Below are 21,976 nucleotides of genomic sequence, written 5' to 3'. Positions count from 1 at the left end.
AAACTATGATTTAACTTAATTCATTTATGTGATGATTTCACACACATGAGCAGGGAGTGAATATGGTAGTGTATTTACTTCAGCATTACGTACTTCAGCACAAATCCTTACTGTTCCATTTAAAGCCATGTTAATCTTTCTCCTCAAAAGCTACATTTAACTTTATTTTCTTCTTTTTTTCAGTTTTTATTTTTTTAAACTTATTTCTCAGATCCACATTAGAACAAACTGTTCTGCATTTTTTTTTCTTTTTGTTTTTTTGAAAAGCACAAATGTATGGACTAAATTAAATAATCATAATGAAAGAAAATTCTAGTCATAACTTGGTGTATGAAATGGGTTCTTCTTTGATGGTTTACCAACTTCATTTTGATGCGACATAAATTTTTCAAATTAAAAGCATATTCTGAACATTTTTGCATAATCCATATGAAAACTGAGTCATCCTTCCTCCGCTGCATGTCCCCGTTTCACTCTGTTATCTGTTGCATTAAAAAAAAAATCACGGCCAACAGTAAAGTCTTTCCAGATGTTGTTCCTTCTGGGATGGGAGTTCGGATCGGGGCGGATCGAGTAGGCTCGGGGCAAATAATCCCCAATAAACCGGAGATCACATGGAGGATCTCGATGACCTGTGTGGCCCATGGCGAGTCCACTGGTCAGAGAGAATCGACAGGTTTCCGTCTCGCCTTTTTATTTTTTTATTTTTTGGAGCCGTGGTATTTTGGATCTGTTCTCTCCAGTGCGCGTTCCACGTGCGCATGCGTCACAGAGTTGAAAGCGAGAGGGAGAGAGAGAAGACAGAACGACGGGAACGCGCTGTAACGGACCAAAAGCGTTCCAGTAAACCTCAACGTGTGTCTGGATGTAGACTTCATGCCCGTCAGACCAACTGTTAAGTCTCCGCGGTTCTCGTTTCAGCTGCGTTGCTGAGCTCGGATGCGCTCATCACATCCTGGCTTGTACCAGCGTGCGTGGCACACCGACGCGCGTTTCTCGTTTTCTCACGCAGTTATTGTCACAAATAGCGACGTGAACCTGATTGCAACATCACTGTACAGTACAACAAGCTCGATCCGCGGATTAAACTTCTACTGCCTGGCAGCTTTGGTGAGTAAGAGTTGAAACCTTTAACATGAAGCAGCAGCTGTTTTCTAGGAGGCGCAAAAACAATAAGGATCAGTTAAAATGAATCATAAGACAACAGATTTAATTAAGTTGGAACGAGGCTTGGTTTGTATATTTAAGTCAATGACTGCTTAGATTTAAAAAAAATTTTTTAATTTCTTTTGGGTGGAGAGGCGGTAACCTGTGGATCTGGATTGGAACGGCTCATGTTGGAGAAGGAGAATGACATGTTCCTCCATTTATTCCTTTACAATAGTTGTTTCCCTCCCAGTGATCAGTGGTGCTAGATCTCTCTCAGTCTGACACTGAGCCACAATCCTTATGTTTCTATTTCCTAGAGTAGTATAATACCGTGAAGGCTGAGACAAATGAGATGCAATGCTGCTGACACGAAGACAATTACAAACCACTTTCCCCACATCAGCTCTGGGTGGTCTTTTTTTTGTGGCAAAACTAGGTTTCGGTTCAACTTCATGTTCCTGGATGTGACATTATTTCAGATTGGTCAATTTATAGTGATGGAGAGAGGTTTAAGACAAATTAATTCCCTTTTTGAAATGATTCTTTCTCGTCAGACTACAGTATGTCAGACTTCCAGGGACTGCAGTGGGGATGGCCGTTAGCCGCTTGGCTTCGAGAAACCCAATAAATTAGGAGTTACAAGATACCAAGAAGCATGACAGTCAGATTCATTAAGAAAAGAATGTTACTTGGATGTTTTATGGGGGGGGGGGGGGATAAAAGCTTAAAAATCCTAAAGCAGAAATGACTCAGAGTCGAAGTCAAAAGTCAAAGTCAAAAGTCAGCTTTATTGTCAAATGTACCATATATGCACGACATACAGCACAGATGAAATTGCAGTCCTCTCAGACCCACGGTCAACAGGCAGTACAACTCTAATAGTACAACAGGCAGTACAACACAGGTAGTACAACAGGCAGTACAACAGGCAGTACAACACAGGCAGTACAACACAGGCAGTAAAACACAGGTAGTTCAACAGGCAGTACAACACGGGCAGTACAATAGGCAGTACAATAGGCAGTACAACAGAGGTAGTTCAACAGGCAGTACAACACAGGCAGTACAATAGGCAGTACAACAGGCAGTACAACACAGGCAGTACAACAGGCAGCACAACAGGAAAACATGTAACCAAGGAAATTAATCAAAAAAACTGCTTTAGGTTAAATCCTAGAACACAAAGAAGGAGAACATTTGCTTCTGGTACTCAGATTAGAGAAGTTGTCATGATGTCACGAATCTGAATTCACCCAAACTGGTTTACAGAACTGTGGACTCTCTCTCTCTTTGATGATAATGGGAGGCTTGAATTTAAAAGCAATAAATTTTTAGGAACTATTATTACTACAATTTTAATATTAAATACCAACTTATGCAGACTGGGGAGTTAACAGACAAAGAGTCACCCACAGGAAGATATCTGATTGGTTTTCTTTTTGAAAACCCTTTTCAGGCTGTTGAATTCAATCACTGTAGGAGTGTTTGTAGGCTTCACAAAAGAGCTTTTACCGTTGCACAGATGTTGCATTTAATGGGGCTTGGATATGTTTTGCACGAGGCAACTTGCATCAAATCAGCAAAAGCATCCCGATATGCATTCTGCCTTCGTGAGTCACTCCTGCTTGGATCAATCAATCTGTCTCGATGATGAATATTCATCTGCCTTCCAAACATAAATCTCAGGGTAATAATTCTCAAATGAACTGGACACAGAAGTGTAGGCCTTTGTGAGTCCTTGAGGGATTTTTTTTAATGGATGCATCAAATTAAAAACATATCATTGATATTGAGTTTGTTCATACTTAGTACATTGAAAGCACAGGACAGATGAAAAGATGGATCGCCTGCTTCGTTTCATGGGCCTCCAGGTGAAATTTGGTGATTGCAAATTTATGAAAAGATATTTCCAACATTTCCAACATCAAATGGAATGAGAACAAGCCTATCTTATGTAATTTTGACAACCCTGCTTTGTTCGTGGGACCCGATATCTCAGATTGATTTTTTTCACTTCCGACAAGCATAAATCATTCCCAAATCTCATTGAATGGTGCAGGAAAAAACAAAACTGTACTCATGGGAACAGAGTGATAAGAGGTATTGTTATTTGAAGGTGTTATCCTATTCTGTTTGGGAGGGATAAAATGTTTATCTCACCTCTCATACTTTCAGAGACCTTTTACTGCTCGGTGTCCAGATTACCCCTCCCAGTCAAACCGTCTCAAGGTCAGCGCTGAAAAACAAACCAGACTGGCCCTTCCAGCTCCCTCCTCTTCCTCTTTTCCGTTGAATGGATGTAGAATTTATTCTACGTGGTGCTCATCATGCTTTAACAGCGATATGACTTTTCCAAAAATCATGAGTCAAGTAGCCCACAGACGTTACACTGCAAAACCAGAATAGCTCCAGGACCAGTTATTTCCATTCATATATGCACTTGCGGCATTAACAGGCTTTAGAGTCCACAATACCTCCTACAGCTCTGGCGTGCGGACTACAGAAGGTTTTGCGAATCCTTGTCCATGGCGATCATTTGGAAAACATTGCAACTTGAAAGCTTCTCTTACTGCTTACAGTTGCCAGTATCTTGTACATCTCACAAACACTCATCTTTTTTTTTAATGCCCTCATACTTGTCCTGTAAGACAAAACAGAGATGACACATGCAAGCATAGATTTGTGATCTTGATTCAATGTGTTTTTGTTGCAAAAATCATCTGCAATGACCAAATGGAAATGATTTGAGGCCGCCAAAACTTCTCATCCTAATTATGACCAGATTGATTTCTACCAAAGTATGGACACACCAAGAAACACACACACGACACACACAAAGATCACATATTATAGTCAGAATATAGTTAGGAACATGTAAATCTTGTTAATCATATTTAATTATTTCCACCATATTTGCATATTTAGACTGTGAAGAAGAGTTGGAGGTTGCCTTCATCAACCAGATTCCATCAGCAGCATGAATCACATACTGCTGGATGAGGAAGGGTCCGGTATAGATTGGTTTTAGTACTTTCTGTAGCAACTTCTTTCTCCATATGTGTAGACTCCTAATAAATCCTTCCATCATGCATAACTAATGTGTTTTCTGAAATCTGAGATTGTGAAAGTTTAAAAACAGGATCAGGATATTGGAGAAAAGCCACATCCTTGGATTAAAAATTTACCACAACTGCAACAAAAGGGCCCCTGCGGGGAATCGCCGCGCCTCACGCTGTTCATTATGGAAGCACCGTGAAAGATGGCATTTCACATGCAGATGTTCTCCGGAGCAAAAAAAGACGCGATAAATGGGGCCCGAATGTTAGAAATAGCCACCAGAGTTAATGCTTCTGACTGGATTATATTCTGGGATTATGTGTTTTAGAATTTATTTGTCTATTATGATTAGAACAAACATGATTTCCTTTAAAGAGAGAATCTGTGGTTCTGTCGGTAGGTGAAAGGGATTTAGAGGAGAAGGTCACTTAGAGGCATAAAAGACTTAAAAGACAGGGATTATGAAGAGTAGAGTGTGTGTGTGAATATGTGTTTGTGTGTGTGTGTGTGTGTCACAAACCAACACTTAAGAATGATGCATGCATCAGTTTGATTTGATTAATTCTGCAGCACAGCGATCCCTTAAATAAAAAGCTCCTCCAGCCGAGCGTGTCCGCATAAATGTTAAATAGCAATCATCTGAATTAGCAGCAGCATTAGCCTGAATACCTACAATGTTAGCTTTGCCAGAACTCAACCCTTCCCTGGGAAGTTGGGAGGCAGTAGTTTTAACCAATAAATCACCTTACATCATTTTCCCATGTAACGCTTTTGCCAGGATGACTAGGATGTTTCTGCCTGACTCATCTTTAATCACTATAGTGTGTGACTAAGCTGAACGCACTTTACATGCATTTTCTTTTGGGGTTCCACCAGCAGTGCTTTAAGAACATGCGTGATAAAGGGCAGGACTTTGAGTTTGAGTCAACAAAAAGTTGGGAAAAACTGAAAAAAATGCCCCCTAAAAATTCCCCGTGCTTGTTTTGTTTGACAGTCCAAATTCCGAAGTTAATCAAACCGGGGGGAAAAAAAGAAAAAGACACATGCAACAAAACCTTCACAAGTCAGGAGCCTGAGGCAGGAAATATTTTACTGATAACTAATTCAAATGATCAATTATAAAAACTGTTCTTGTCCAGAATGTCCTTTGTGAATCCATTCTTACATTATGTTTAAATTTATTTCTTGTTCACAACTGTGCAAAGATGACGAGAAAAGAAAGAATAGCAGGTTAATTCTGGTGACATCCGTTTGTGTTCATGTGCCACATGATGATTTCCTTTCCCTGCAGGGTGAAGCTCAGCCTTATGACAGTTTGTCTGCACAGCTGAGGATTTAATTTTTGGAAATGAAAGAAGGAAAGGGTGAGTTGTTCTGATGTAATGTTGTATTCTTTGGACGTTAATACTTAAGCATCAATTTGCAATCGTAAGGCTTGAGGAGGATCTGCTTCCAACAAATAAAATGAACACGAGCTGAGCGGGTCATTAAGATGTGATTTTTTAATTCCATTTGATTAATGTTTATTTAGAGATAAAATAATCTTACATCACAATTTTGTAAAACCTAAACCATTTTGCCCATGTTGCAGTGGCATTAGAAGAAAAAGCAGCATATTCTCAACCCTTGATGAGGCGGGACACTTTCAGTTTTCTACATCGACTTCTTAATCGATGTTAAGTTGATGCAGAACAGCTGGATCCTCCACTGCATTCAGATCACGTCATTTTTTATTTTTTTTTATAGACAGATACATTAGAGACGCCCTCCCCCCCCCCCCCAATCCCCCAGCAATGGTGTCTATCATATGTCTTCCACTCCTGTGTCATCTGCATATATGGACCAGCCTGCCACCATATTGCGTTACGGTCGCTGACATGTAGAAAACACATGTGCACACATGCGCCACTTTAAATAGACACCCCCGGCTCCTCGCTCCTGTTGCATGCTGGTCCGAACCAACCGGCACATGTCTGATACGTGGATGTGGACAGGATGTACATTGTGTGTTAAGTAGTCAGATGTGTGTTGCGTTAGATGACTTTTAATCTGGCCGTAATCCAAAGTGCGTCTGAACCGAGCACTCTGAGCTGAAACCGATGTGGCGCCGGAGGATTTTCAAACGTCCCCCAGTTCAGATCCTCTTAAACTGATCTCCTCCCACAGCTTTTATCTCCATCTTTCTATTATCCTCCATTTTTTCATCTCTTATACGTCTACCCACCCATTGTTTTTTTTTTTTCTCTCCTCTTCCACTCCACCCTCATCCGAGACGAAACCTAGTAAAATTTTAAAATTTGATTTGCAGCATTTCCTCTCTCAAACCATCTTCTCTTCTCTGTGGGGGGGTGGGGAGGGTGGAGGAAGTGCTTTTGAAAGGTGCTGATGAGTGTGGTCTCTCCTCTTCCTGTTCTCATCACCAGGATAACCTCATGTACTCTGTAGACATGAGAAGACCCAGGAGCATGTGAAGATGTCCCAGATGGCAAGTAAAAGTAAGCTCTGTTCCTGGGGTTGGGGGGCTATTGTATGGGGGGGGGGGGTGTCTGTTGATGGATAATCACGCTTTTTGTTGATGTGGTTTTAATTCTCTTCTGGTTTATCGTTGATATGCAGATTATTGTAACGATATTTTTCTCTCATTTATCATGCAACAAGAAGACCATGGAGCTCAGCTGTAATATTATCAGTTTTTTTCTCATTTCCCAAAAACGACTTCAGCTTTTTTTTTTTTTTTGCCTTTAATTTCAAGAGAATGTTAAGACTCTCATCCCTGTAGTTACAGATTGAACTAATCTACAGCTACGTACCGTTTTTTTTCTTCCCACCATGATAATCATCCCTACCACAGTCTCGCTGCTATTCCTGTCGCCGCACAAACGTTTAATCACCTCTCTCTCTCTCAAAAAAAAAAGGTCTTGTTTGCTCCAGATGTTGCCTACTGTAAATTACTGTGGGAGAACACAAAACTGTCTGGATGCTTTTTACAGCTTTTATCTCTGATTTAAATAAGGGCCCTTCCCCTTTGTGCCACAGACAAAGACCCTCGCGCGTTGATTCATGGGAAACGACAGCGCAGTCAATATCGGTTAATGTTTAGTGTTTGCGTTACAATTACGGCCTGTCAGCTAACGTTTCCTTTAACGTAAAATATTACCGCAACTAAAAAGATACAACTTTTTAATCACCTTTTTAAAATTCTTGTGCTAAGCTAAACCTATGCTGGTTGCACCTTCACATTTTAATTCAAATGTCCAATTTTTTTCGTACACATTATTGCTCCTCTGGTTGCTGTTTAGTGTTCTTGAACCCCGAGAGATGAAGACGAATCTCTTGATCACTCCCCGCGGTCGTACGCTGAGGCTTGTGGGATAAATTCTGATCAGGTTTCGTAGAGGCTATGGAGGTTTCATAGACAAAGCTTTATTTGCCTCTTGAGGAAGTTGATGATGACGTTTCATTTCCTGTGTCTTAACAACTCAAAGTGGGGTTTTTCCTGACTTACCTAATCTCTCATTTGGTTACTCACTTTGAGTCAAAATCAAATCGAAACGTCACGATTAAAACGAAATTCAGTGGCACTAAAGTGAAACAACACCTGCAGTGAGGGGACTTTTCTTTAGCAGCAAAGTTTTAGTTTTATTGATGAACAAGATACCTTTTTAGATTTTCTAGATTACAGTGCGTCCTCTTTCTTTGCGGTAAATGCGTTCCAGGAACCACACGCGATTAATGAATTCCACAATAGAGCGACAAACCATTTATCTTATTATTGAGGGTAATTTAGACGTTTATGAACCCTCCCCATACTGATATTAAACCACCTTCTATATGTATTACCTTTTCTCACACTCTGATCGACCGTTTAAAGCACTTTTGTGTCTCACGTAAGTCCGAGACTCACAGAACCGAGCGCACTTCCAGATGCCGTCAGCCAATAGAATGCGCGTACGGTATCACGTGACTGCCTACCGAAAATCCGCGATGAGGTGAAGTCGCAAGCTTTGATGTGCGTATGCGAGAGGGCGCACTGTATACTGCATTTATACAAAATCTAAAACTTTATATGAAATCTTGACAGGCATGATTTTGTAAAAAATTCTAACATGTTCTCCTCTGTTTGTGTCTTTTCCTCCAGTATGGTGGCTTAGACTTCTCCTAGTCCTCCTCTTCTTCATCTCATTTGTCACATACTACTGTTCCAACACCATACTTCATAGGTAATTTACACACAACATCTTTCTCTCTTGGTCGCTCTGTTGGCATGTTATTACAGCGCTGGTAAAAAAAAAAGAAAGAAAAAAGCAAGCGTGAGGTCTGGTTATTGCTGAGTCACTAAAAAGCTACAACCCAACAGTCTGATCATGTGGCCCGCCTGAGCCGTTGGTCAGTCCAGTACCACTTCCTGGCGCTCTGCAGCCAGTTTTACATGCCAACTTTTTTTCTTCCAGCTACAACGGCACCGGAAAGTCTCTAAACAGTAGCAAGTCAGTGTGTGGCGGCTGGGTAACCCAGAAGAAGTGGAAGAGCCTTAACTTTAAGTGAGTAATGGCATGTCTGTGTTTTTCTTTTTGCACGCTGGAGGGAGTGGATGTCTTATTAAGGGAAGAAGGTATGCCAGCGTTTTTTATTTGAACACAAGAAGCCAGGGCTCCTCGCAGCTGTGAGGAAAAGCGCATTAGGAGAGAACAACACGTTATTACAAGAGACGACTTTCCATCTGAAGCGTGGTTAGAGTAACGTAACCGGAATGTGTCAAAAACGGACCGAGAGGCAGACTTGATGGAAAACCCAGTTAACTTTTTGATAAAGCTGCATTTTTCCATCTTTTTTGTCCTCCTTCGCGTTCTTCCTTGTTAAATCATCGTTGTTCCACGATCCCGAGCTCCTCTTTTCATTTATTTTCTCTCGCTCCGTTATCGGTTTACTCAGCTGTGTATTTACCGTTGGTTTTCCTTTCTTTTTTTTTTTGCGAGAATATGTTCTCCATCTGTGGACCTCCTCCAAGGCCGCTGTTTATTTCTTCAGCTCAGCAGACCTTCCCCCCTGCCCACCCTCCGGCTTTTTAAACCAGCCGAGGCAATAGCATTTGCCCCGTGTCCACGATTTGCATTCTCACATTCTGTTTCCAGGTCGGTTGTTCTCGGATTATCTCATCAGTCATTACAGTCACGGGGGGGAGCCCTTCCAGACAATTACGGTGACATTTCCCTAATTAGACCCCCTTCCCCTGAGGTTTATCCTGAACTCCTGCGAAGATCTAGCCATGCTCGTGAGGGTAATAGACGTCTAAGCGACTCACTGTCAAAGTCGGCGGGGTCAGAACCAGCTGGAGTCCCAACACAGAGCAGCAACAGCTTCATACATTACAACCTGCCACGTCCGCCTCTCTCCTAGTTACTGTTTTCTCTCCCCCCCCTTCGTGCCAGCATGAGGTTTTAATGAGGGACATTGCTGTTGAGTTGCATCATGTAATCGAGGGCTTTGACTGTAATGAGTCTGGTTTACCTGCCTAATGCTCTTACATACCAGAACGTTTGGGGAAAATGCACATCCAGCTTGTCCGAGCACTACTACTGTCTGGCGTCGCTGTCGGTATTGTGGATTGTGAAGCAGCGTCTCACACCTCATTCATACCCTCCCTCTTCTCTGCCTTTCTCTCTCTCTCTCTCTCTCTCTCTCTCTCTCTCTCTCTCTCTCTCTCTCTCTCTCTCTCTCCTGGCCGCAATACTCCTGTAATATAATGCATGTATCCAGAGATAGCCCGTTTGCTCGCACTAACTCCCGCTCCGACTCCTTTTTCTTTCAGCATCACCCGACGGACGAAGCTCTTCCTGAAACTGGAGGATTTCTTCTGGCAGGAGCATCTGTCGAAGCTGGCGTTACCATACGGCATTAAGGGCAGCGGTACGTTGATTTTTTATTTTTTTTACACCGTCCTCTGCTCCGTCTGCTTCATTTACATCCCTGGTTTCCAAATATGTTGTCATAGAAAATGTCAATGAAGTCTCTGTTCATGCTCATTGACTTTAATCCTGACCAGATATTTCGGATAAATGAGGAATCTCTGTCCCGGTCCTTCTTTCGTTATTCAACATGTTTTCTGTTGTGTTTGAAGCCTCGGGTCTGGACTGCAAATGGGTCAGACTAGTTCCTGGACTCTGTTACTCAAAATCCTGATTTCATAGTTTCCTGTATAATCCCTGAAAAAGGAAAAATCCCATCAGAGCTACAGATGTTCGAGATACCCTTGCCATGGGTGCCAACACCCCACCCCCACCCCCCCAGTAGCCTGACAGGTATTGCTTTTTGAACTTTGCACTGAAAATAATCTGGATCGTCCTTTTCCTGTTCAGCCTGGAGGACACAGCGTTCGCAAATTCTAAATATTTTACGAGCGGATCCAAAGATGTTTCTGCTTTAGACCAGGGAAGTCATACACACACTAAACACACGTACAAACATCTATAATCTATAGGATACAGTGATCACGTATTCCAACATCCATGCAGAAGTTAAAATAAATAAAAAGCCCAAACACTGTCGCTGAAAAGAAATGAATGACAAAGGGCAGCAGCAGAAGTTTACATGATCACATTATATTGTTGGCTTCTATATCATCAACAAACCTAAAGAGAAATTTCCAAGTACTATAAAACTTTCTAGCTGTATACCTGATCTTCTACGGCTTGATGTGGTACATTACATCGCTGATCCAGAGGCTGTATGTTGGAGGTTTTGGGACTTTCCTTTTAAGTAACAGCTGAAAGCCAACATGCTAATTTCCCACTGCTCTAGAGGGAGATCCCTCTGGGTTACCCTCAAAAAGTTCAATATATGGAGGAATTATAAGCAAAGTCTCAAAAATAGATTGCCAGAAAGTGGAAAGTATTGGACAGGTCCAAAATGTGTAGCAGAGTGGTGAATCTCGTCCACATTGATCACAGATGGGATCTATTTTTGCAGTAAACTTAACAAGTTTAACTACACCAGTGCAAACGGTGTACAGTTTTACAGAAGTTGGTGAATTGAATGACTGAATGTCTGCAAATGGAAGCAGAGAACACAGTATTCGCAAATTATTTCATGTCAAGTGTCATCTGGAATTGCTCCATCCGAAATCTGTCTCCAATTAATTTTTTAAATGATCCAAAGGCGTGAAGTTGTGAGCGTAAAAACATTTCACAGATTGTGCTTGTGGTCCGTTTACTTGTTAGTTTAAATTTTAAAAAAATGTAAAGTTTATTCAGCAGGTCGGTTGGAGGGGAAAGGGGAAAACATTTTAAATTTGAAATTACAATATTTCCACGGTGCAAATTGTCGATAAAAATATAATTTAGAAATAATTATAACAACCAGAGAGTGAAATCATACTGCCTTCAGACCGTTTATCAAAGGCCCCGTCGAGGGGTGGACATATGGTTTCGGTGAAGCCTTAGATAGATCTGTGAGTGAAAAGGATTTTCTAAATTGGTTCCAAATTTTTGTAGAATTTTTGACAACAGGATTGAAAGTGTAAGCAGGAAGGGGTTGTGTGACTGGTGGTTTAGAATATAGTAAGGCTTTTAAAGAAGTGAAACATACAGATCCTCCCTTCATAGTTACCAGTTCGTTGTCAGACGTTATCATCTTTACCCAACCACGATGGCAAATTTCTATTATTAACTGACCAATAATACAAGAAATTTGAAAGCATCATCCAAACCCAATTGAGGAAGGTCTTTAAAGTATACTTCTTTTAATTTTTAAAATTTTTTAAATTCCAAATAAAGCTTGATATTTGGTTGTTTAGCTTGATTTAAAGAGAAAACACTTAAAAAATTGAAGGCACTGCGAATTATATATAGAAATTTAGAGTGTTTATGGTTTTTTTGATGCCTGACGGGTCAAAGGTTCCCTGAAGTTTTAGGTGATTATGATTATAGACTGTAGACTGTTAAAGTTCATGTCTTATTCTTGATATTCCATGAGGAAAAGATATTTACTTTTGTTAATATTTTAAATCCTAGTTATTTTTGGAGTTGAGATTGTTATCAGCACAGCAATGACCCCTCACCTCTTTCTATCAGCTTATTAGATTTATGACAAACTTACAACAGTCAAACATCTTTTACATCCGTTTCTCTTCTGGTTTTCTCTCCCAGAGCCGCTGCTGCTGAAAGTTCTCGCTGTAACTGCTAATGACGATGTGCCAGCCAACACTGATGAGTGAGTACCAACACGTTTGAGCCGACATGGAACACGCGATTCTATAGTCTGGTGTTTTATATATGCAACTGTGTGCGTGTTTGTGTGTGTGTGTGTGTGTGTGTGTGTGCTATTCTTTCCTCCACAGCCTTGAATGCAGAACCTGTGTCGTTATCGGCAATGGCTTCGCTATTAAAAACAGCTCATTGGGAAGCATCATCAATAAGTATGACGTTGTAATTCGGTGAGGACACAAACCAACACCCCCCCCACCCCCCCACCCCAGATCTTCTTCTGAATCCCTTCACACAGTCAGGACAGAGAATCGGGAACAGGCAGGTCATGACTTGATGTCAAATGAAGGGTAGAGTTTTAAAAGTTGCATGAATTCATTTTAATTGTGTTGCAATAATTAGGCAACTTTTCGGGGCAGTCTTTAAATATGACTTGGAGTACAGTGTTTGCACAAGCCTCCTTCAGACAGCCAGAGTTTGGCCTGGACACAATGCATTTTTCTCTGCTTCTGCTCTCAGAAGCTAATCACTCCCTGGCTAAGCAGACTAAAGTTATTGACAATAAGAATGCAATGCATGCCGGAGACTTTGACGTCACCCGGCTTTCACTGTCGCAAGATCGCCGTTGGACTCTTTAAAGCCTCTTGAGACTGAAGTTTCCAAATCCCAGACTAATCATTCAAGCAGTAAAGGGTCCTGGTCTGCGCTACTGTGCTCAGGGTTTGGTAAAGGCCTGAGTTATGATGTGTTTATTTGAAGGTGTCCAGAATTTGATGACATCAAGCCGGAAAGTTTCCAGAATAAAATGCATTCCTTAAAGGGAGTGAGCGCAAACCAAAATAAAAGCATCCAGGTTGCAAAGAGTGGTTTGCTTAGCATTAGCATTAGCTCAGTTGCTCAGGCTGGTGGGATTGGATGTTTGTTTTCCCTGAAACTGCCTGAGTTGAGGTGTAAATGCTAAGTTAGGATTTGCTAAATTTTTAGACGATGTTTCCACGCAAAAACTTGGTGTCCTGGCCTCAGGTTGAACGACGCCCCGGTGAGAGGCTTCGAGGAGGATGTGGGCAACAAGACCACCATGAGGTTCTTCTACCCGGAGTCGGCCTCCTCCAACCCCGGGCTGCACAACGACCCCGACACCCTTATGGTCCTGGTGCCTTTCAAACATCAAGATCTACGGTGGCTCAAAGAGATCCTATATAATGAAAAGCGGGTACAGGATATTTGTGAGAATGGCATTTCTCGCATGCTAAACACACTTTCCCCTCTTGTCCGCCTCACATAAACACACTCTTTTTTAGCCTCTTGTCTGACTCTCGCCGGTCATCCATATCAGGAACAAATGCTTAAAAGGTTCGACGTCAGCGATGCCGGTGCCCTTCTGTACTTTCCATTTCACTCTGTTGCTCCTGGCACAGTCGCCGGGTCATTACCTGCAAATTTGCACATTGATTTAGATTCCTCTCGACATGACGGAGTCAGGTGTAAATGAACTCGGCGCGCCAGCTAGAAATACCAAAGCTTTTCCTGTCGTTCCCTCCTTCTCTTCCTTTCGGTTTCTCACTTTGGATCTTTAACCGTTCTCTCTGTTTCATTTCAGGTGAGGAAAGGCTTCTGGAAGCCTCCTCCTCAAATCTGGTTGGGCGATGTGAGTAAACTCAGAGTTTTGGACCCACACTTCATGCACCAGACGGCGGACCGACTGCTCCGGATCCCTCTGCATCCCAATAGCAAACAGGTGAGATGTCAGTCCGGCGTTGTTTTGTGGATCTGGACGCTTTCTGATCCCGAAAGGAGACGCTTGTGGTTCTTTGTACCTGCCTCAGATTGTTGCTGTGTAACCATGGCGGCGATGCTTCTCCTCATTCACAGTTCATAAATGGATTCTATTTCTGGCATCCTCCAGCAAACTTTCCCACAGAAAACCTCTCGCTGGCTTTTCCCTCCCAAAACCTCCCTTTTGTCCTTTTTGCCCTTTCTCGACGTTGCACACGATCGCTAGCGTGGCTTCAAGCATCAGTCGATTAGCCACAGCTCCTCCAGCGATATGACTCTGATAAAGAGTTGACTGAAACAGGGATTTCTTTGGGAACGCAGCGGGGTCATTCCCAATTCTGTTGATCTAGTCTCTGCCAAACACGACGCAGATCAGCTTCTGCTCGGTGTTCTGGCATCTCATTACAAGATAAGCTCCCCGTGTGTCTTCTGGGCCGCACGGCGGATCGTTGGGAATTAATTGGTTTTTGAACGGACGCCAAAATTTTGTGTAAATTTCAAACAGATGCTGTGTTTTTTTTGGGGGTTTTTTTTTTCCCCAAAAAAGCTCGAAACAGAAGTGATTCCTGTTTCGTTGGGAGAGATTCCCGTCGCTGTTCTCTCATGATTCATAAGAAAGTGGTAAATAAATGGCAACAAACAACTGAGAAACACAGGACTTTTTCAACATTTGGACCCCCCCCCCACCACCACCACCACCACCTCCAGTGTGGCTGGTTTTCGGAACACCCTGTGATTTGACTATTACTCACTTAGAATGAAACTTTTATGGGCTCGCCGCGGTGCGCCTGTCGTGGCGGGGACCGTCTCGGACGGGAGCCAAAACCCGGTTTTGTTTTGGTGCTGCCTGTTCCCCTCCTCCTCTGAGCCCTATTTGTCAGTGAGTGAGGAGGGGGCTGCAGTGCAAACACAAGGGTGCTGCTGGTGCATGAGGAGAGGGTTTGGGCTGGGAAGCCGGGGAGTTCTGCACCATCTGCACCGATCGCATCGAGACTGAAAGGAGGCAGGAGGGTGAGTTATATTCTCACCAGAACTGAATCGGATTTTATTCAGACCCGCAAATATTTATATTTTTCCTAAACAATATCGATGCAACAGGAAATGTCCACGTTTCACCGTCTTTGTTCATTCTTGGATCTTCTTTCCTTTTTTTTTCTTCATTTTTTTCCTCTTCTCTCGTTGTTCCAATAATACCAGCTGGATTCCTGCCTGCATCAGACCTCCAGTTTGCAGACACGCCACCCTCCCTCCACTAATGACCCCTCCAGATAAATAAGACCCCCTTTAAAGCACACACACACACACACACACACACACACACACATGGGCAAAACTCAAAACTGTAACACATGCAACCACTTCTGGCTTCACTTCCCTTTTGCTTCCTTTGGGGTTTTTAGTCTGCGCACACACACACACACACACACACACACACACACACACACGCACACACACACACAAACGACTCATAAGTTCGCACCCTCCTCCAGAAACTCTCGAGGGTCTTATTTGTACTGGGAGCCGTTTGCAGCCCCTCATCGAGGCTCCGTGGGCCGAACCGTACGGCCGGTGTTTGCGATCATGGTGGCGACCGCATGACAATCCTGCACACACACACACACACACACACACACACGCAAGCACGCACACACACACACACACACACACACACACACACACACACACACACACACACACACACACACACACACACACACACAAGGGTGGCTGTGGGTTGCAGTTCCAGAATAATAAAAAAAAGGTGATTTAGCTCATTGGAAAGAGGAGTTCAGGACAGATTCTTTGTTCCTCTTTCTCATCTGCCTCTCGTATCACAACAGTCAATGAGACCGTTTTTTTTAATTTGGTAAAATGTATTCATGTTTGCAGCAAATATTTCACACATGTTCGCCTTCACTCGGTTTAAACGAAGCAGAGATCCTTCCTGTTAGTCTCTGTGAACTATTGCTGACGTGAACTGTGCATCAATAATTGTAATTTGTTGTCCATCCGAATCTTTGGTTTATTTTCCAGGGCAGATATAAAAAAATACCACCCAAGCGGAATGGAGCACACACACTCTTCCAACCTAGAAATAACACCCTGTTAAACCACAAGAACCGATGGAACAAATGAGATACGATGTGCTCATTAGCGACGCGTAGAGCTGTCAATGACAACAGTAACATGGTGATTAAATTCAAATGATTTCCAACCTAAATCTCGGAATATAATGCGAGAGAGGGGCTGCGAGCGTAACAGAGACGTCCTTGCAAAGGCTGAACCCGATGATAACAGAAAGCTGTGGAGGAGAGAGATAAGCAAACGCTGCCGGGATTTTTACGCCAGCGTTTTGGACAGGGATGGAGAGAGAAAGTTTCTTTTATCTGGCGGTCATGTGGAAGCCATTCTTCCCTTTGCCTCTGTGAACACGGGTAATCATTGACAGAGTCATATGGGAAAAGGCAAACAGCACAGGAAATCTCCATGCAGAGTAAGAGAGCCCACCAGGGACCAAACAGAAAAAACATGTCCCAACTCATTAGATCTGAATGAGACTTCATTCTAACACGATGGGTCAGATTAAGGCTGTATTTGTTCTGAAAATGGCTTTTAGCACTACTTTTATTTCTATCTGGAGACACAGGATATTAGCATTTCCATTTTAATAGGAAATAATCATGTGGGGAAGATGTGATGGTTGACTCCAAGCGAATTGAGAACTTTCTGAGACAAGTATGCCGATCATTACCAATGAGATTTAATTTTCCATGTAAGTAGAAATAATCTGCATCATATGCAGCCGGGCTTGAGTCCAGGAGAAATGCTGAGTCAGTTTGTTCCACTGAAGCAACGAGGAAACGAACTCGGTGAAAATAGCTTAGAATAACTAATCATTTTGAACCTTTTAAATCTTTATTAAAAATGGATTCTTACGCTCCAGGTGGTTTCAGATATATGACATCCTTCTTTCCTCTTTAAACCTAGAGGAACCCACACCCATTTATCCGTACAGGAAAATTATGTGGGTTATACCACAGACCAAGTGGACCATATAGAAAACATTTTCTAAAGTTTTTTCAGGATAATAAGTTTAATACTATAGATCTGGTCTGTTACATATACAGTATATAACAAGGTTTAGCATAGAAATTCTTCATTAGTTTTACTTTACATCACAAAATATGTGAACTGCATCAAAAATAAATAACACTACCTATTTGGGAGCATTAGTAATAAGCTACCATAGCTACAGAGATCCGAACAACGGACCTAAAAGCATAACTTGTGCAAAAAAAACTTACATGCTGAAGAGAAATGAAACTTGTATCATCAGCACCATATGTGAAATATTTTTTCACTTCTTAGGTCTGTAAAGTATTTTCTGACAGCCTAGGCCAGATGACAGATGACAGTTCCTTCTATATTTCCATGGACGAATGCATTTTGCTGCCCTGAATTCATGTTTGGTTGTGGTACATCCACTTGGTTCATTGCTGTTTGAATCACCACACTCACTTGACTCATCACTCTCCCTGTCTTAACTATTGGGATTGTAAAGAGGGTCATCGAAGCCTTCATCTGAGCTATCATCACATCCCTCAAACTCGCTATCGTCTCCCACTATGCCCTCCAAATCATCGTAAAGAGTGTAGCATTGTTTATTTTCATACTACAAATTCAATAGAAATAACAGAATATTCAATATTTAACAAAAATAATCCATTAACATTTTTATGTGATCAAGATCGGATAATAAGAATTTGTTACCATAACGTGCAGATTTGCCAAAAATGTTTTGGAACAAAAACCAAACACTTGACCAGCAGAACATATTTCCTCTGGGGTTAATACAGTTTGTTGTTCTGTTCTTCTCCAGTCATTCTCCACCTTCCTCTCCTCATCTGACATTTATCAGGGAGGATCCTATGTACTGTAAGACTTTCAGTTCTCCATTTGAAAGTTTCCAATTTGAGGTGCTTCATAAGGTCAGCAATAGGTCTCAGATGTTTGTAGATAATGTAGACAACTATTTGTCATCTGCGCAGCATTAAGCCACGTACCAACGGAGGAGTAGCCAACGCTGAAGTGAGTCACACTTTTAACCTTTCCGTAAGGACAGGGTATCAGATGCTGCGCGACGGTACAAAAGCATCAAAGTACACAATGTTTTTCCATGTCTTTCTCTTTGGTATCCAAACATGTTCTGATATTTGGACAAAAGTGTCCCTGTGAGTGTTTGCCTCAGTGCCAAGTCCCCTCTTAAATTTTTGAAAAACATAATTTTAATGTTTTTTCCCATCCAAGGTTTATCGTTTTGAGGTGAAAGTTGGTCAGAAAAATCAAGTGATAAATGGGCCTTAAGTTGTTGCTGATTCCTGGCATGGAGAGTGCTTGTCTTCAGAAGAGGGTCGCTCTGGGCAACGAGAAGCATTTCATTTGCATGGTGGATAGCAGCGGTTAGAACTGTCGTCTCACAGAAACGAGGTTCTTGTTTCTTATTCAGACTTGCTTCCTGGGAATATTATTCTCGTGTGTGCATGGGTTCCCCAGCTTCACCTTACAGCTCCAAAAACGTGTATAAAAGATGAATGTATGACTATTTTGCCCTTAGGTGTCACATATATTGTTGTTTGTCTCTCTTTGCTATAAACTAGAGATGTGTCTGATTCACTTATATTGCACATACAGTGCATTTAAATTCGTGGCATCAAAGCTGGTTGCAAGCAGGAATCATATTCTGCACATGTAGAATCATGTAATCATGTAACTAAATGTCAGAGGCAGCGGGTTCTTGCTTCCTCTGCTGCCATCTAGTGGCGAGACAAGAGACTGCAGTTCCTTTATTATCTACTGTATTGTCTATCTACTGGGCGGCAGGGGCTCAGGTGGTAGAGCAGGTCGTCTAATGTCAATCCCTCAGTGATCTGTCGTGTTCGTGAGCATTCTGTGAATGCTCCAGAAATTATTATTACTTGCGCTCAATGCATAACACGTGAATAAATACTCACCGTTTACAATCCTGGAATCTGTCAGGCAAGGCTTCAGATCTTCAGCAGCTTCTTCTTTACCAAACTGTTTTATGACTGCAGGTATATAAAGTGCTAAACCGTTTATGTGCCCGTCAAGGGGTATTTTTTCCTACAGAGAACTATGGGTCTGTCACAGCTCTCAGCTCTCTGAATGAATTCTGACGACCTCTCAGTTTTCCGCTGGGCTCAAGGAATACTTTTATTAATAGCATCTGGCACTAAACTATTGCTCCCATTCTGTTATTTTTTTATTTCTGTCTAACTCCATTCAAGGTCTATCTATATTCTGCGTTATGTTTTGCTTTCATATGTCAGAAATATTCAAACCCTACACCTGAGACACTTAAAACTCTCTCTGGTTGCAGTATGCTGTCATTAAGTTTGGTTTGTTCCAGAAGCCGGTCCATCCCACCACGGGAATCCTCGCTGTGTTTGTCGCTCTCAACTACTGTGATGTGGTCCATATAGCCGGTTTTGGATACCCCAACTCAAAGAGTCAAAAGCACCCTATCCATTATTATGGATACGATACCATGAAGTCCATGAAGGTTGGTGGAAGTGACTACAGAGATGTGTATACTGTTTTTAACATACAGGCTGGAAAAGCGTTGAATTCTTTGACTTGTCTTTCTCTCTGTTGCAGAATTCCTACCATAACCTCAGTCATGAGGCTGAAGCCTTAAAGAGATTGGAGGATTTGGGAGCTATCCAGTACCTGCACCCACATTCGTGATGCACAAATCTGAAAACAACAAGAGTAAAAACCAAATGCGGTTTTGATCAGCTGATCCAAATCACAGCTTAACGTGCCTTCTGTAGCGACATGCAAGATGTTGTGCTGGTACACTGCAAGAACCTCCCTGGCACCTTATATTTGAAATAATTACATCTTTCAAGTAGAATACTGTTTGATATCGTTGTGGCTTAGCACTTTGCGTAACCTTTAAAGGTTTGATTTTTTTTTCCCCACACCTGACTTTTAAAGTTAGTTCTCAGGTCGCTAACTGTTCACATGGAAACCCGGTTGTCTTGTTGTGATAACCCAGAAAACAATTCATTTGACGTTATGTGGAATTTTTTTTTTTTTTTGGCAATTCCAAAGCTTTGATGTTGCTTTTTTTTTGCCCTTGTGATAATTGACTCATGGCTGCACTTTGTAGGAAAAGAAGATTTCATCTTGAACACACTTCCTTTTCTTTTTTAATCCACATATAACAAAACAACAAAAAAAAGCAATCTGCTCATTGTATTAGTTTGGTGTTAATTTACAAGAGTTCAGAGTTTTATGGCAAAGACTTCTAGTTGAATCTATGGGAACTTCTTTGAGGAATGTAATTTAGTTTAAATGAGAGAAGAATGAACCGAGAACAAATCTGATTCACCTGTGGATTACGGCCACCAATAATTTTGTTGGACTGGAAATACTTCTTGTATTTTACTCACAAGTTTTCTTGTGTGCTTTTTTTTAATTTATTTAATCTTTTTTTTTTCTTAAGCTATAATGGTAAATGGTACCACTGGATTTTTTAAAAAAATTGTACAGAATGGAATAAATGTTAAATTTAGAAAAAAAAAATCAATTCAATTTGAATTTGTTATCATTTGTGTCGATTTCTTGACGTGCACATGACCGGATCATGACCTTTAAATGGATCAGATGCAACTTGGTGTTACATGCAATTGACGTCATGGCCGCTAGATGGTGCTGTTACACACAATTTCATCCACCGGCCACAAGTTTGCGCCGCTCATGAGCTCGTTCATGCGGCAGCTCATTTCAAAGCGCTTGGGGGTGGTGATAACACCAAAAACCTGCAGCAGAACATGTGCTAAGAACACATGTGCAGCCCGAACATCTGGGAAAATCATTAAAAAAAATTGCACCACAACAGTAATAATAACCGAGCCACATGCATGAGCCGGGAGCGACACACGTCACGGGTCCTGCGCTCTGCCTCCTATTAGTTTTGACATGAACGTAGTTTTGCCTTCGGTGTTTGCAATGTGGGTTTTAGTCATGTGCTGGTTAAACATCAGTTGTGACAAGACTGACTTCATCTGCTGGAGTCAGAGCGGCAGCAGGCATGTGATGCGCTTTAAACCTTTAAACAGATGCTTCAAAAACATTTACTTCTACAAGAACTGATAATAATAACAGTTACTAATTTCACCATATGTCTTCCTGAGGTAAAATCTCATTTGATTCACGCTTGGGTGCAGGTTTTACAACTCGGTGCTGATGCTGTTGTTCGTCACGATAGCCTTGTGGATCCACTCTGACTTAAATCTGTGTGTTTTGCCTGCATCTCTGTGATACCGAGAACAATCCTGTTTGCGGTAGGGTATACAGACTGCAATCATACGCCCACACTCTTTCTCATCTACCCAGAATTGCTTCCTTTAAATGGTTTTGTTTGCAGCTGAAGTTCAATCTGACGGAAAACAAAAAGGTCCTTTTGATCCCGTTTTGAGGCCCGTCGTTGTTTGTGAGGTGAATATTGTCCCCTATCTGTAGAATCACCCCCCATTTCCGCCCCCTGAAAAAAAATACTTGTTGAAAAGATAGAAATAGTGTCAAAAAAGAACAGAAAAAGAAAACCTTTAAAGAATCAGCATCAACAGCAGGAGGATCTTTCACACCGCTTTGGAAGAGTTCTTTATTTCCCAGCAAATAGTCTATAAATCTAACATAAATTATAGATGTGTGTGTGGCATTGATGTGCGTGAGTGTGTGCGGTGCTGTGCGGGTCCAAGTAAAGC

The 21,976-nt window shown here is 41.8% G+C and overlaps 1 protein-coding gene across 2 annotated transcripts; it reads left to right on the top strand.

The window, feature by feature from the left end:
• The first annotated feature begins 561 nt into the window (after positions 1-561).
• On the top strand, positions 562-20,796 carry st3gal4 (ST3 beta-galactoside alpha-2,3-sialyltransferase 4). 2 transcript variants are annotated; one of them, XM_068317017.1, is made up of 12 exons: positions 562-1,110; positions 5,498-5,570; positions 6,630-6,701; positions 8,345-8,426; positions 8,658-8,747; positions 10,016-10,113; positions 12,351-12,414; positions 12,542-12,637; positions 13,431-13,620; positions 14,008-14,145; positions 19,612-19,764; positions 19,860-20,796. In XM_068317017.1, the coding sequence occupies exons 3-12, from the start codon at positions 6,680-6,682 to the stop codon at positions 19,947-19,949; spliced, it is 1,023 nt and encodes a 340-aa protein (XP_068173118.1). In that variant the 5' UTR covers positions 562-1,110; positions 5,498-5,570; positions 6,630-6,679; the 3' UTR covers positions 19,950-20,796. The 2 variants fall into 2 exon arrangements, with proteins under 2 accessions (XP_068173118.1, XP_068173119.1); XM_068317018.1 differs by having other exon boundaries at positions 569-1,110; positions 19,615-19,764.
• The last annotated feature ends 1,180 nt before the right edge of the window (positions 20,797-21,976 follow it).

The sequence above is a fragment of the Antennarius striatus genome, chromosome 6, assembly GCF_040054535.1.
Source record: "Antennarius striatus isolate MH-2024 chromosome 6, ASM4005453v1, whole genome shotgun sequence".
NCBI classification, from domain to species: domain Eukaryota; kingdom Metazoa; phylum Chordata; class Actinopteri; order Lophiiformes; family Antennariidae; genus Antennarius; species Antennarius striatus.
Note: the sequence above shows the minus strand (reverse complement) of the source record. Positions and strands in the feature narration are given on the sequence as shown.